Here is a 17141-nt window from a genome sequence, read left to right on the forward strand (position 1 = left end):
CGAGTGTCGCTTCAACAAGGCCCTGAGAGGCGGCGCAGCTTTTCCTTCTGCATGCATCTGTTCCACAATCAGCAGCAGTACGGCGCGTTTCCAGCCACAAAAACACTAAAAACCATCAAACTAATTACAGAGCAGCAGCGATGCTTCTGCAGAGAGCGGTGGTAGACCTGAGCTCGTTTTAATTTAAACAAAATAACATTTACTCCACATTTTCAACAGTGAAACTGACTGTAAATGTCATCATATACAAAATGGAGTCATAAAAGAGTCTCTTGGATGTTTAGAAAAATCCTTTCTTCATGCAGAATAAGATGCATTATTACTGATTTACTTTTATTTGAATTAACTGTAAATTAATTTCTGATTGGCTGAAAGTCTAATTCTGCATTTCTAAAGAACTCAGATTGGATCCAACTGGATTTATTTCCAGTCAAACGTTTAGTTTGTTGTTAATTTGTTAACTAAATTGACATTTTTCTCAGTCTGAATGGATTTAATTGAATTTTTGGCCGTAAAACTGTGAGATTCATAAATTTCAGATCTTAGGCTGTAGTTTAGCAATAGACGCTAATTAGAGGCTAATCCTAAACTTAACACCTTGGAAAACATTCATTTGACCCAAAGTTTTAGGAAAGTAACTCTACCTGTGTCTAACAGGTTGATGATCCAACTTCACATTGAGCAAAGAGCTCTGACTGTTATTCAGCCAATATCAGAGAATCCAGCTGGATATTTATGATGAACGCTGACAGAAAAGCTGCAGATGTTTCTGTTAAAGTCGGTAAAAAACAAACGCGTCTTTCCCAGCCTCTGTTAGACAGATATTACTCTAACCGGACCTGTTCATCAGGACTGAAGAGGTTGAACCAGACTCTGCTAACTGAAGCTTCCTGCAGAGAGCCAGGCGTCTCCTCCATGCGCTCCGTTCCTGCCTGATGCGGCGAGTCGCAGGCCTGCGCTGGGAGCTGTCATTGTCTCCGGCTTCCCAAACAAGTGATCGAATTGACCCAGAGAAAATCGATGCTGTATGACTTCAAATGCGGCTGCTTTCTACTTTCATGAGGCCACAAAAGACCTTCAATTACGTCTCCCTGCCCAGCTCTCCAGCCGGTGATGAGCCGCCCCACTGCATGATCAAAGGTTGCCATAGAGAGAGCATGAAAGCAGCGGGCGACGACAGTTTCCTCACGGCCGCGGAGCCGGACTCCATCAGCGGCAGATTGGTTCATGTAGTGCATCAGGCCGATGAAATGAGCCGGCTTGTTCTGCTCCGGTTCCTGTTTACGGCGTGAAGATAAAAATAATATCCAGAAAGTCGTTTCTGTACCTGAACGGTTTACAGACAAACTGCTGCTCAGGGATACGGTTTAATTTACAGACTACGACGTACATCAGTGTACTTACAGCCAGAGGCCAGCAGAAAACCCAAAAACTGGAGAGGAGCAAAACTTAAACATGTTTTTACTCAAGTAAAACTAAAACGTAGAAATCGCAAAATCGTGTGCTGTGGTGGCGCAGGGGGTTTAGCACGCCCCACGTTTGGACGAGGACGTCGCAAGTTCGACTCCCGGCGACCTTTGCCCCATGTCCTCCCCTCTTTCCTACTATCGCAAAAAATATGAGCCACTAGCCGCAAAAACTCTTCGGAGAAAAAAACTGGGAAAAAAAATAAATTGCAAAATGACTCACGTCAGAGTAAAAAAGTATTTGGTGAAAAGTACTGAGATCAAATTATCAATCATTTAACATTTAAAAATTACATCAAAAGATGGATGAAAATGACAATAATTCATATAAGTAATAAAAAAATCAAATCAGGCAAAAATCAATAAAGAGAAACTTATGAAACTTTCACCAAACTGCAGGTTTGTGTTTGTCTGGTGAATTTCTGGTTAAAATCTGTTTGTTTTTTATTCAGAATCCACAATTTTTACTAAGAGAAAAAATATTACAAAATAAAATCACTAAAGTAAAAGTAAAAAGTAATTTTTTCAAAAAAGTAACTGAGTAAATGTAACTGGTTACTGCCCAGCTCTGCATGTGATCGATCTAACATGTCTGCTTCGTGGAACTGAACTGAAAACAATTATTATTATTCATAATTATGAAATGATGCTGATGTTAAAAATGTGCTGATTTCTCCCGATCAGAACCAGAACCAGAACCAGAACCCATCCTGGCTTCTCTTCTGCTGCTGCTTCAGTTTTCCGGGGTGCCACAGGGTTCTGCTTTAGGCTCCCTGCATCCCTGCAGTCACACATAAGCCTGAACGTTGGGCATCCAATGTTTAACAGGAAGTTTGAAGGGAAGTAATCCCTCCCAGGTATTTGTAATCAGAGTACTTGGTAGGTCAGACTGAGCAGATGTTCACCAAGGGAACAGATAAATTAGAAAACAGCATCATTTTTACTGTCTGTATTTAAAACTAGTTGAATTTGAATGACTGCACAAAATGTAACGTCTGTGTTTTAATGGTTGAACTAATTATATAGCAAATAAAATAAATATTTATGCTTTTATTGGCTGTTAGCTGTTATCATTGATTAATGAATTTATTCACCTGATCAGTTTCTCTTTCTGGACTGAATTAATTTATTATTATTTCCTAATCACCTGTAATTATGTAATAATGCTACATGTGTGCAGACTGAACTTTTCTGCCACCTTCAGGAGCTCAGAGGAATAAATCATTACCGATGTAACGTCCAAACTTTTAATTGTGAAAAAGTATGTTAGATTACTTTATGCTTTTTAATTTAATGGTCTGGTAGATCTGGTAATTTGTGGCATGATGAAGCTTTTTTCTCTTTCTAATTAGCTGCAGCACAGCAGGAGATGTTTGTCTGAAAGGAAAATGAATCGACTGACTTTAATTTGGTTGGCGGCTGCAGCACCTGGAAGCTGGAGCTGAAATGAAGCAGCGGAGTTCAGAACCACCAGGAACCAAAGGAACCCGATCGAATGAGGAGATGAACTGATTTTCCATCTGCAGCTTCATTAAAGCGTTGCTTAACGAGTCTAATCACTTCTTTAGGCCTCATGCTGAGGGAATGAAGTCTTTAACTGCTTCACTTTATGGTTTCATTTTGTTCCACACTTTAACTTCCACTGGATAATAAAATGAAGTGAATCTTTGTTCCTTAAACTCTGCATGAAGCGTAAACATGATTTCCTCCCTGGTTGGTTTCATTTCCATCGCGGTGAGCCCAGATCGTTCAGGTTGTCCTGATCGGCTCCACTCTTTCTTCTCCTACTGCTCTCCGATTTACATTATTAGTTGTTATTTAAACTGCTAACTTTCTGTTTTCTCAGCTTTTTCTCTCCGTAGAAGATGCACCTGATTGGCTGAGGCTCTTCCTGGAAGATGCCATCAGCTGGCCTGTTCTGCTGGAGGTTTCCTCCTGTTTTTCCTCTCCACTGTCGCTACATGCATGTTTGGTGTGAGGGATTTCTGTAAAGTCAACGACTCAACACAGCCGACTGTCTCCTGTCGCTTCGTCAGGAGGAATGAGCCTGCTGGGCTTCCTTAGAAAGAAACCTTTTCATCTGATCTGAATAATAAACTGAACTTATTTAATTGTCTGACTGAAATAAATTGAGATAACTTGTTGTAAATTCCTGTCATAAAAACAAACTCAATTGAAAAAGTCGAATCTGATCTTTAAAGTGAAAATGCAGAGTTTGTGTTTTGGAAATGATCCGGTTTTACCTGCTGACCATGGTAAAACACGGCGAGGAGGAACATGGCCATCAGCAGCAGAGACGTCTCTTTGGTTCCCAGGAAGTTTCTGGTGGAAGGAGAAGAAAAAAGTAAGATGCTTATTGTGTTTTTCCTTACACTCTGCAGGAAACATCCGACAGAACATATTACAAATGTCACGTCGTAATTTAATCTATTAAAAGATTAAAGTCATGCAACAAAATCCCATCAAAGAAAAACTTTGGTAGAAAAACCAATCACTTCATGTAAAGTTATAAACTGCAGCAAAATGTAAAAGTCAAATCTTATGAAAAAACTTGAGACAACAAGTTTGTTTCCAACTGAGGATTATCAGCTCAGATGTAGAAACTCTCAAAATAATAAATGTTTGAAGTGTTTTTACTGGTTCAGAGGCTAAAAACAGGAATCAGGTCTGAGACTCTGAGGTTTGAGTTTTTATGCATCGTTGAGTCAGTGGAGGTTTTATTCACCGCAGAATTTCATGATTCAACTGCCACACAATTGACAAAAAACCAAAAAACATCTGCAAAAACAAAACAACTGAAGCTGATAGAGAGCAGAACGTTCCTCTGGTCCTGGAAACCAGAAAAGAGAAACACAACGAATCATTCAAATTAAAGTCAGGAATCCTTCTTTGTGCTTTTTGCTTCAGATATGAAAACATTTCTGCAGAAATCGTCTTCATGTTTCTGCCTGGAGACGTTTTACACATTTAAAGGATATTTAACAGAAATGATTCTGACTCTGGGTTGAAGTGATGAGGACTGGAGGTTAATGAGGAAACTGTTAGTGTGTTTTTATTTAATTGCTTTTATGGTTTTTGATATTTTAAAGTCCTGAGTATTAAGCCACTTTTAATCATGTTATATTTTATAACTATTGTCAAAGTTTATATCAAATTTTCTGTTTGTCAAGAAATCTGACTCATTTTACTGTAACTAAATCTACCTAATGGAATAAATAAACCTTTAAATATCAGAAATGTAAAGATCTTAGAGGACATTAATCCAGGCTGCCTTTGTTTTTTCAATTTTCACATAAAAATAATGTCAGACATTTAATCCAGTTCCTGTCAAAGCCTGAGTTATCATCAGCCTGGAAACATTTTACTTCAAACTCTGTCGGTTTTTTACATTTCTGCTATAATTTTCTTACAGTAAATATCAAATATGATCAATAACAAACCCTGAGAGATTCATATTTTTGTTCATTTGTAGACGTGTGACTGTGGATCTTTCACATGGATGTGAAGACAAAATGGAAATTCAGAAACCAAATCAAGTGAGGCATCCAACATGGCCGCCACGACAAACGGTCCGGTCGGAGCTCCAGCTGTGCAGACGACTCACTCTGTGTTGTGGTGCACGGTGTCGTAGCGCACAAACAGCGAGGTGTAGAAGGCTTCGGTCAGCAGGGAGTAGATGGCGATCATCAGCAGCAGCACGGCCAGCTTCAGCACCGAGTTGAGCCGCAGGAACACGGCGCAGGTGACCATGGCCAGGACGCCCGTGAACACGAAGTACTGCGAGACAAACAAACACGTTTAGATGCACATCCATGATCCCAGCAGGCAGCGGCAACGAAAACATCTGACAAAATCCAGCCAGGATGCAGAGCCACAGCACTGAGGGTCAAACAAAATGAGTTTTATCTGAAATAAAAGTTAAAAAAAAAACCTGGTGAAGTTAAATGAGTTCCAGATTGTGATTTAATGGTTACTTCATAGTTAATTAAATGTGAATATTAACCAGCTAGCAGCTGGTTTCATATGAATTAGAGACTAAACTAATTGCTATCTAAATAATGACCAGAAATTAAATTCTCCAAAGTCACCAAACAGCCAATTATCAGATTTATTTACATTCTAATTAAGTAGAATAATAAGGAAATAAAACTAACCTGGATTTGCTAAATACTCATAATAATTAAAAATGTATTAATCATGCTTAATAAAGAAGTGTTTGGTTTCAGTCAGTGAGATTATCAGGAACAAAGGAGAAAACTAATTAAATATTAAACATATGTTAATAAATAAAGTAAAAAGAACAAGGAAACACCTGAATCTTTTTATAATCACAAATTAAACATTCATCAGAATTAAGGATTATTGGTTTGTTACTCCTCTGTTAGGTGAAATATATATATTATCATATATTTGTTGTTTCCTTTATAACAATAGTGTTACTTATATGATGTTCCTTGATTGTTTTCTTTTCCCTAAACATAAAGACAGTTTCTGTATGTTTTGATCTACTTTATAAGAGGGCCTCCCTGAAGAGAAGCAGTGATAACCGAGCTCACGGGGTTCATTGCTCACCAGGACTTCTTCTTCCTTTGAACTGTTAGATAGCTGACGAATCGTCGCCTTGAAGATATACGACCTGTTCTGTTTTTACTCTGTGTTCTAATGCAAGATAACATGTGTTTAGTTAGTGATTGTCATTAGCACTGCAACTAAAATGCTTTGTCCCCACCCCTTTAGAGTTGCAGTGCTCTCTGTGATAGGGACTCTGAAAGTAATAAAAAGAGAAGAGCGGACAAATGTGTTTCAGAGCGGTCGGAGATTTGTAACTGTAAAAGAATTAGCTTTTATAACTCTTTTATAATGCAGACACAATTCTCTGGAGGTTTTTGTTTTTTTCCTTCAGATTCCTGAACCTAAAATTCAACTGAAGATCATTTTAAACTTTCTGCATATAAACTAAACCTCCCAGTTTGTCTCATAAGTTTTCTGTTATTAATGTGAACTCTGGGCACAAACTAAAATAACTTTCATGAGCTCCTGATGGAATCCCCAGCTCCTCTGGCCACAAAGCACGCCCCCTGCTGAGCCGTAATAAACCAAAACTACTAAACTGCCCTTTATTTGAGAAGTTTCTGCTTTGCCTGCTTATGAAATATTAAATCCAATATCCAGTATTTTTTTTATTTGTCTGCAGCTAACAACAGACCCAGTGTGTGCACAGAGCAGGTCGGACCTGCGGAGCCTCAGGAGGAAATAAGTTTATGATGTATACATGCAACAACATGAGTCAGCCGAGCCTGCGGCTGTGAAACGAGCCTCGTTATTGGCTCCATCAATCAGCTGCAAACTGTGAGAGCAAAAGAACATGATGGATGTTTTCCACGTGACGCCCTGACGGCGCCGTCAGCTGCCGCGTCCGAGGCGAGACCTCCCTCGGCTGCCCGCCATGTTTATTTCATCGCTGACGCAGAGGTGAGAAAGCACAACAGACGGACCGGACCGCAGAACCGACAGCTCATCTCGTTGGTACCTCTGGGTAGAAGCAGATGTCCGGGATGGAGACAGACTCGTTGTACGTCTGGTTCCTGAAGGTGTTGGACTTGTCAAAGTCGCACCACAGCTGGCAGAGACACAAACAGGGCGGATCATTTCAACGAGCAGAATTACTCCGACTCAGATCAGCTGAGAAAGAGGAGAAATACTTTTTATCAACAATCTCAGTCATTGTGTTCGTTTTGCTGTTAGAAATATTTACTTGCATTAATGTTTTTGATGCACTGAGGAGATTCATTCACTCGCCTGTAGGTGGAGACAGATCAATGGTTTTATTTCCAACCATAAATTTATTTCCACCTCTATCTGCTTAAATCAGGTCTCTGTTTTTGAGTCATGATGGTGTTACTACTTTCCAATGTGAGTCTTGTTTTTGAAAACAGCCCAGGTGGTGAATGTCTACCATTAATGCCTGTTGATGCATATTTAACACATACCAGGAATAACACTGGAATCACTTCCCCATCGTCTAGTTTTCAGTAACGAAGCTAATTTGGATAAATAATGTATAAACTACCAATGTTGTATGTGGTATTATAGACCGCTTTTGGTTTCCTGATAATTTTTTGACGGACTTTTGGACTTGTTCTCGTCTCATTCTCAGAAATTGAGGACTCGAGGTTTTATTTCATAAATTACCAGAATGTTGCCCAATTTACCTGCTAACATTCTTTCATTAAACATACTGATTTAAATCCCAGCAACATCGTGTTTCAGTTGCCGCTGCCATCCAGCTACATAAATCAGAATATTTTTGTTAAACTTCCAGGAGAAAAAATATGGCGACTTGTAAATCCTGCAGTCCTTCTCTTTCTGAGACTTTGACTACATCTACATTCCTCAGCAAAATTATCCATATCGTTTAAAAATGTCAACTTTTGGCCAAATCTGTGTGAATTTAAAATTCATCAATGTTTCAATTAAAACACCAAAAAATGTTGTTTCAAAAAACAAAACAGTTTTTATGTTTAATATTATGCTGAAAAATTTAGAGACATAGAATGGCTTATCTAGGATTGATATTTCTATTAAGAATAGAATAAAGTAACTATCTTTAAACATGAGTTTTACCAGTTGTTTATTAATATAAAAGCGTTTGAATGAAAAGTTGCAATCTGCAGACATTTGACTGCAGAAAACCTTTCAGAACAAAAGACACAATTTTTGTCTTATAGGCAAACAGTCGATGGTGGAAATAAAATCATTGTCAGGCGTGGAAAATCTCAAAGCTAGAACAGAAGAAATTTCCTTTTTCTTTTTAATCACTCTTACAATGTTGATCATTGCAGCGAGGAAGTTGATGAGGATGGAGACGAAGATGATGACGTTTCGCGCTGCGTACGTCTCGTTGATCCAGCAGCAAGCTTTCCTCAGAACCAGAGGCAGACACTTGTAGTCCTCCGCCGTCGTGACCAGAACCAGGCAGGAGTGGAGAACGATGAGGACCGAGAACTGGATCACCATCGTCACCATTCTGCACGCACAAAAAACAGATTTAACTAAAATACTGATCATTTTAAACAGTTTGTGACACTTTAAGAGGGTCATATCTGAAGAAACTCTTCTATGTTCAGATTTTAACTTCAGAACATGAGAATCCCTCTGAGGGTCAGAAAAACAGGAAACAAAACCATTATCCAGCATCTCATTCCATTTCCTGTCCTGAGCTGCTGAATGAGCAGCGTTGTTCATAACGAGCTGCTTCACCTGGAAATGATGCAGAAAAATACCTGAAAACTGAAATCAGATTTTCTCTGAGTGAAAACTTCAACGCTTCATCTGAGCTTGAAAAGTTAAAAATTCGCTAAAGATTTTGAGATTAATCTCTGAAATCTTAGACAAAACATTTTTTTAATTTCTGACTTCCAAAAGTTTAAACTGTTTTACTTTTGAAACTCATAAATTTCCATGATCTTATGGTGGAAATTTACTGTCGCTAATACGGTGTTGCAGATTGTACAATGTGTTTAAGATACATTTGACAATTTTTTGCTTTTTTTTTTATCAGGGTAGGATAATTATCCAGTTAGATTTTTCTCTCTGAGTCTTATCGGTTTCGCCGCGCTGGACCATTTGTTGCTTTTTTGACGTTCCCTTACCTGGCAGAGGGAAGCAGGCTTTGAATAGCTGTGATGAAGATGAGCACGATGAAGGCGCAGACCAGGTTGGACTTGAAAACCTCGTCCCTCATCTGTGAGTACTGCACAGGGACAGAGAGACGAAGACGAAGAGAAAAGGAGGAGGAAGAGGAGGCGAGGGGGAGAAACAGGTTTTCAGACAAACAGAGAGGACTGGACGAGTCAAAATGTGCCAAACACACGGATGCACTGCCACAGATGCATGCGACTCGGTCGACCACAAGCGTTAGAGAGAGACAGGAGCTGGTGGGTTAGCCGTGGGTCCTGGGGAAGCTGACAGACACCATGCTGGCTGTGAGCGTTTCAGATGTTAGCCGAGACGCCAACAGAGAGTGCTGAGCAAAAATAAACCCTAAACCTGAAACATGGACTAAAGTAAGATGCAGGAAAATGAGTTTATTACATGTTTTTATTGCCCTTCTAATTAACAACTAAAAAATAAAGAGCAAAAAAGCAAAGACATTAATTTGGTGCCTTTTATGTTTTGCCTTCTGTACTTGTATTTTGTCAAACAGTAATAAACTAAACAGGAACAGAAAATGTATTTTCTGTTGATTCAGATTTTGTATTCAGAATTTGATAAATGTGGCTACATTTGTATTTAAGAGTCACATTTTTCTTTAAGCTAGTTATCAGGAACAACTACATGGATCAATACATTTACTAAATATTTTTAAAAATGCATTTATTTTCCTACAAGGGTCTAAATATGATGACTGATAAATAAAATTTTACTAAAAATAGATAAAAGTAGCAAAAAAACAAAGAAAAACATTTTAAAAGTCGCTAGCTAAACTATGCTAATTAGCCACAGCTAAACTTTAGCAAAGAAAATCGTCGAACTAAAAAAAACTTTCTTCTTTGCAAAACTGTCAAATAATAATATACTTAAATTTTCTGCTAAAAAAACAAAGGCCTGTTTTAAAACTTCAGAAAAATGTCTAAACATTGAGGAAGGTAAATCTGTAGGTTAGCCGTTCCTGAGGGAAGCTAGGTAGCTAGCACAGTATGGCTAAGATTATTTGCCCCTTTCCACCCCAGGGACACCTGCTGCCCCAAACACCTCTGTCTCTTTCTTCAAGGGTGCTGGGAAATTAGCAAGAGGATGCTTCACGTTCGGTCACAACTTTGGCAAAGAAAATAAATTAATTAAAGAAAAAAGAAATAAATAAATCATAAAGAAGGATGAAGGGAGCCAACACCAAATCACTGCACATTTACTGAGGAGGTTTACAGGTTAATCAGATAAACAAAATAAAAGTATTTAACTTAAGGTAGTTTTGGGGGATGGTGATAAAACACAAGTATGGAAGCCAATATGAACTCGACAGCAACAAAAACAAAACGGGAAATTATTAAAAAGATGTGCAAAAGGAGACTGCATTCAGCAAAGAAAAAACATTCATACTTTTTATTTATACTTTAATTCTTCATGATTAATGATCACAGAATCACCATAACAACATTAGATAATCAATATACTGATGATTTTCCTGATACGTCCTGATAAAACAGCTGTCTATTTAAAAAATATGTAATAAACAAACTGATTATAATCTGTTAATTAGCGTTTTTAACCATTAAACTACTGTCCTGAATTTTCTTATTACAAATGACAAATGTCTGTTTACTCAAGTCAGAATAACTGCAAATTACTAACAGCTTATTGCAAAAGCTATTCAGAAATTTTTTTTTTTTTTTAAATCACCATCTTTTTACTGGTTATTACTTTTACACTTTTAATAAAAATTCAATTTCAAACATTCAGGATTTGAAGATAAAAATTGTTTTAGACAAGGCTGATGGTTTTTAATTTTTTTTTACTGAATGCAGTGATCAAAAGATAAGACAAGAGAAAAATAAAAAATTATTTAAAAATGAAGCTGAACTGGTCAATTTTGTCCACAGAACTGTAAATTTCCCATAGTTCCATGGTACGAACGTTTTGGTCATGAGTAAACTGAAGGGCCGTCAATAGACTGTGGTAAAGAAAACAAAACATATCTGTTCTGTGATTATTAAAGTTAAAATATGAGTAATAATTTTTTAGGTGAACCTAAAATAAAAAGGAAAACTCAGAAAATCTGGATTTTATTGGGGTGAATTTTTACAGGCCAGTTTTTCTGTATGGAGTCCAAAGTGTGCCACTGAAATCACAAATTTATTATTTTATTCTAACAAATTCTAACCTAAACAAAACAAAATTTATGCTAAAATATCTTAGTATGGAAATAACTTCCCTCAAAGCAAAACTTCTCCAGCTTTTGTTTTCCGTTTGATTTATTTGGAATACAGAAACAATGTTTTTTCTTTTTATAGATTAATATTTGTTAGTGGTTCTCAAAGTTCAGATAAAAATGATTGGATTTGTTTAGTCATTACTCAAATACTTAATTTGTTCTTTTTTTAATAAAAAGTGACCAGTTTCTATAATAGAACAAAGATTACTGATGGCAAATTTATTTATTTTAACCCCAATTTTTAAATTTGACGGCTGTCCTCGTTTGGTTAGCTTGTATTTATTCAGGGATTCATGCAAAAATGGAGAGACTAATAAATAACCTCGATGTAAGTGCCTTTAGCTTACTCATGATTTAATAAAATTGGTGTCATTTTTTGGTTTTTAGAAATCTCAAAAGTAGGTATGAGGAGGGAGAGAGAGGAGAAAACATGGATCTATCTCAAACCCCAGCTACCTTCTCTTCCAGGCTGGAGTCTTTAAACATCAGTGAGAAAGGCTTGATATGCTCTCTTCTCAACTTATCGCCACTCCGTAAGTCGATGGCACTCTCTATTCGCTTGTTAATTTCCTCAGGACCAGAGTGGACATGCAAAGCTTGTGCAAGATGGTTTGGAAGCAGATTTATCGAATTTCTCGTTAGGGCAGCCAGAGTCTAGAGGGAAAGCACATGCACATAGAATGAACCTGCTTGTCCCCCGTTTCCGTTTCATTCAGGTTACAAATGAAAAAAGAAACAACAGACACACAATTGGTTACAAACACAAAATTAAATCAAAAAGGAGGAAAGACGGGAGACCAAAATGCAACATGAGCTGTCAGAGCGACAGCTCAGAGCAAAACATGCAGATCCCATTCGCTCCGGCGGCGCGCCGCGGCCGTGTTAGTGGAGACAGAGCTCAGAGTAACGCACACACCGTCAGAAAGATTAAAACACAATTACAGGGCTGGAAACCAAAATCATCAGGCAGGAAACGGAGGAAAAAACAGCTCAGATAAGAGTCCAGATGCAAAAACTCAAATTAGACTCTAACAAGCACAAATTTCCCAAAAAAATTAAAGATTTTCAAGTTCATCTGGTTTAATTTAATCCCTTCCCATCAAACTTTTGGAAACTAAGAAAAATACAACAAGTACCTTTGACTTTTTCCTCTATTATAAACAAAATCTAAAATATTTTCACAAGTTTAAAGCCAAAGAACTGTGTGAACATACGAGGAAAACCAGGATGCTGGTAAAGATTTGACCTAAGTCTGATGTCCAAAAACAGCAGCCAGTATCACTAAATCTAAGTTATCAGGTAAAATTCAGGTTAATTAAATCAATGATTCCTCAGGAATGATCATCGTTTCAGAAACAGTGCTTCACCAACTGAGTTAAAATTAATTTATTTATGACCAGACAACAAAGTGTGAATAGTTTGAAGAAGAAATCTGCACCAATAATTAATACAACTTGAAGTTGTTCACATTCTGTCACAAAACCTCACAGTATTTTGTTCGAGACGGTGCATTATTGGTGCTTTTTGGTATTATTTGTTATATTTTATAAGTTAAGCTAACTGTGTTGGCTAGTTTTCAGTTTCATGGCTCTGGTAAGGCACAGATCCGCCAGCAGATGGCAGCGTTCGCTACATCAGAGCTTATTTCGCAAACGCATTTCCATCTATTCTTTAGCGGTTAACTAGATTTCAGAAGAGCTAAACAAAATTAAGAAATGTTGCCGTTTCTAAAGCAATACTTCAAAATACAAACATAAAAACATTAAAAAACGGCTCATGTTTTTCAGCTATAAGTTTTCATTGTTTACTTTGTTTTCACAATAAATGCTACAAAATAAAATTCATAACTTTCTATAACATATCTACTAAAATTTATTGTAAAGTGACCAAGTGTAAAGAAAAATGGTTGAATATGAGAATATTTTTGTAAAGAATCGTAGATCGTTCCTAGCATGTGTCAGATCTCCATGCGGTGGTTTTTCTGCTTTGAAATGAAAACAAAATCATCCCTGATGAGAAGCTCAGCAGGTCACAGCAGCGACAGCAGCCATTTCCTCCAAACCGCTGCAGCCGCAGCATCAGGTTACAATCTGGAGCGTCAGAGAGCGGCAGAGCAGCCGGCCGTAAGCTGTGAGCGGAGATGGAGATGTTTGGAGATTCAATATCTCTGAACAAAGCGGCGTCTCACCTCAGCTCGCCTAATGCGACACGTTAACACATGAGATCCATCACGCTCAGATAGATCATTAAAAATTAATTTTCAGGCTCCACATGCATGGCCGTCCCCCATCAGTCCTGATTAATGGACGCTTTTGGCCCTTTGTTACCGGCCGGCTCCACTATCGCCAGAATTACACGCTAATGGAAACTACCTGGAAATAATAAACGGCCACGATTCAGACACTTATCACTCAGAGCCGTAAGATCCGGAGCTGCAGGGAGATTCCCTCACATCGACACGATCCAAAATGAGACAGAAACAACGATTCTCACTGCCGCCAGCATCACTGGGCCGTCAGTTTACAGATTTAACTGGAGAAACTGGCAGGTATCAGTCAGTCAGTTATTTGCTCATCCTTTGAGTTTAGGAGTCTTTTTATGGCTGAGTGAATTAATTGGTTTGTTACTCAGACCAAAGACAAACTTTCATAAAGTCTGACAAACTATTTAAAAAGATCACCAAAATAATATAAAATGTTAAATAAATGCCAGGACTCAAATAATTAATCTTCATTAATTGATTAGTGAAACAAACATCAGTTTATTTAGTAGCTGATTAATTGTTAACTACAGACTCTAAAAAGCCGCCTGTTGAAAGAGCAACAGATTCTGAACAGAAATTAACACAAAACTGTACAGAAATATACACATTTGTCATTTAAAATAAAAATAACTTCTTAGAACTTCTCTAAAAAAGTTTAACTTCTTCTGGTTCAGATTCTGTCAGAAAATCTTTTGAATAATCGTTAATCCAAAGACATGGTTTCTAATTGATATTTTCATAGTTATACCTTCACTATTAAGTTGTAATTTGTCACACAGTATTATAATGAAGAGGTACAGAAATTTTCTTTTCTATAGATTCAAATTGTGTTTTCAAAATTTGATCAATTTAGCTACATTTGTCTTTCAGTGTCACATCATTTTGTTAGCTTATCTTCAAGCTAGTTAGCAAAAACAACTAAGTAGAAAACTTGATAAAACTGCTAAAAATAAAAATTCATTTTATAATTTATATTCTTCTCAGGGTTTAAATGTGATGAACTACAATGTTGTTAAAGAAGCAAACTGTAAAAACAAATGAAAAAAATAGCTAGCTAAGCTATTAGCCATAGCTAATCAGAGCACTGAGCTTTTTATCTGCAGATCCTATAAACGATCAACCGTTCACTGAAGGATTGACTGTCAGAATAATTTATTACTACGTTCAGTTGCAGCTGAATTAAATCCATTTTCATGGTTGTTTTTTTTTTGTTTGTTTTGTTTTTTTGAATGAACAGATGATTGTAGCCGATCTGTGAGCATCGGAGCCGTTAATCACTGCGAGCCGAGCGGCTCCAGGCGAGGAAGACGAGCCGAAGCTGCAGTTGAACCGGAGCGAAGCTCTGTTGCATATGAATGAAGATCAAGTGGCCTGTGTGTCAGACGATTAGCATATCTGGAACCCAGACAGCAAACACACGAGGAGGGTCATAATGGAGGCCGCCAGAGGAGCCGCCATGACACGTCAGCCTCGTCACGGCTTCGTCTCACAGCAGCGCCAAGCCACATCTGACCGAACCGCTGCTAGAATGCAGCCCGGGTCAGAACCGGGCCAGAACCGGGCCGCCGGCACAGCTGCTGCTTCTATCTGGAAACATTAGAACAGGTTTGGGTCGTCTGTGTTTTGTTTTGAAAAGTCTTCGTGAGTCCAGTTTCCTCACGGTTTTCATTTGGAAATATTAAAGAATAAATACAAAAGTTTCACTTTGGGTCATTTTTCCACAAATGTTTGTTTGGTTGCTGTTGGTTACCAGATCAGAAGCGTTAAAAAATGGTACTGAGATCTCCAAGGAAAACTGAACATCACAGAAAAATTTCAGCATGGAGGAAAAAAGGAAACACTATTCTTAGTAATCTGAGCTAAAAAGCTTTGGATCTTGGATGTTTCCTCGTCCATCTATCAGGACTCCCATCCGCCGACCCGCTTGGCCCAGATCCTCCAGTAACCATAGCTACAGTCTGTCTGTCCTGTCCAGGGTCTTCGCCTGTCCAAGTCCTTAAATCTAAATCGTATTTCCAAATAAATATGAGAAGTTTCAAACCATCAGTTTGAAAGAAACCATCAGCATGTTCATCATCTTAGCATCAAGAGAAAATACAGATGAAAAGTTTTTTGCATGGTCAAAGACGCCGTTCTGTTAGAGCTGGACAATATGAAAACTTATCACGATATAAACGTCTCACATCAGTTGATATCGATTATCGATCCACTAGTTTTTTGTTGAAAATATATTTCATATTTCGGACTGAGTGAACTTTTCTTTTCTGTTTTATCCACAGTTTTCACTCCGTTGCTTTTAAAAATTAAAACTGTTGTGTTTTTTAAGCAGTTCTGTGCACAACCTGAAAATGCTGCGGCGCAAGTTACTCAGCAGGCTGTTGCTAGGCAACCAAAGAGTGAGTGAGTTAGTTAAAGTCACCAACCTAGCCTAGCCAGCCATGAGAGACTGAGAAGCTAAAGTTTTTCCTCTGCCTACATCACCCAGAATGCTTTGCAGTTCTGGATCGGAGTTCAGTAAAATTATTGACTATTCTATCATACTATCTATATCTCTATTGATATTATATATCTGTTGTGATATAAATGGTTGTTGATTTGTCTGAAGCTGAAGCTCCTCGTTACTCGCTTCACTTGGAGTGTTTCAGAAGCGAAGAGGGAAATCCCCTCAATCTAAATCAGAAACTGAAAACATCTGCAACAGACCTTTGAACATCACCCACCGCTAACTGAATCTTTCAGCTTCTGCTCACTTCAGAGGAGAAACTCGGCTCAAATATGAAACCGTTTGTTTCATCGAGCAAAGTGTTCACGCCCACTGCGACGTTTTGACCCACCATCTGCTGTCTGCGATCATCTAGACGCTCGGAATCCAAACATCCAGTGAAGCGGAGGATGTGACCTCAGGAAGACGCCTGGCCTCGGCCCAGAGACGCCGCCGCAGGGAAACGGAGGGAGCGGCGCTCCGAGTCCGGCCGGCCTGATCGTGTTTGGCGTGAAGGTCCCTGAGAGAGGATGGAGCAGAAAGGCCACCAATCCCAGCAGGCCTGATCAAAGTCAGACTGCTGAGCTCTGCGTTCGGATTTACTGCACATAAGCTGATCTATGTGACGCAAAAATAACCTCCATCTGTGGGAAACAGCAGCGCTGGACGTGGAGATGAAGATGTCTAAAAATGTGACCATGAAGGTTAGAATGTGATACGTTTCCAGCCTGCAGCTGCAACAGGTCTCCTGTGGTGCTCTTTAAAGGATCGCAGGCAAGCAGTTACATAAGCACGAGCCGCCGCAGGCGCAGCAGGAATAATGTCGCATAAAGTGAACGATCTTGACATTTATTAGGCAGATTGCCTTTTGACATGTGTATTTCCAAACATGTCTTGATGGACTCTCCTGACGCCCAAACATTCAGCTGAGCTCCGTTCACAGATGAAACCCGGAGGACGTCTCCCTGCAGCGCTGCAGAGGTTCTGGTGATGAGCTGA

General features: G+C 38.5%; 1 protein-coding gene across 3 annotated transcripts in view; it reads right to left on the minus strand.

Annotated features, from left to right (window-relative positions):
• The window catches only part of adcy8 (adenylate cyclase 8 (brain)), an 86501-nt gene that overhangs the window by 13827 nt on the left and 55533 nt on the right, over nucleotides 1-17141 (minus strand). For 2 of the 3 annotated variants that reach the window (XM_028020158.1, XM_028020156.1), the window contains exons 8-13: nucleotides 11854-12051; nucleotides 9119-9219; nucleotides 8292-8493; nucleotides 6997-7086; nucleotides 5071-5243; nucleotides 3710-3788 (exon numbers count right to left, since the gene is read on the minus strand). In XM_028020158.1, coding sequence (XP_027875959.1) covers nucleotides 3710-3788; nucleotides 5071-5243; nucleotides 6997-7086; nucleotides 8292-8493; nucleotides 9119-9219; nucleotides 11854-12051 — 843 coding nt within the window. The remainder of the gene's footprint in view (nucleotides 1-3709; nucleotides 3789-5070; nucleotides 5244-6996; nucleotides 7087-8291; nucleotides 8494-9118; nucleotides 9220-11853; nucleotides 12052-17141) is intronic. The other variant, XM_028020157.1, reaches the window with a different exon arrangement.

This window comes from Xiphophorus couchianus, chromosome 6 (genome assembly GCF_001444195.1).
Source record: "Xiphophorus couchianus chromosome 6, X_couchianus-1.0, whole genome shotgun sequence".
Taxonomy (NCBI): domain Eukaryota; kingdom Metazoa; phylum Chordata; class Actinopteri; order Cyprinodontiformes; family Poeciliidae; genus Xiphophorus; species Xiphophorus couchianus.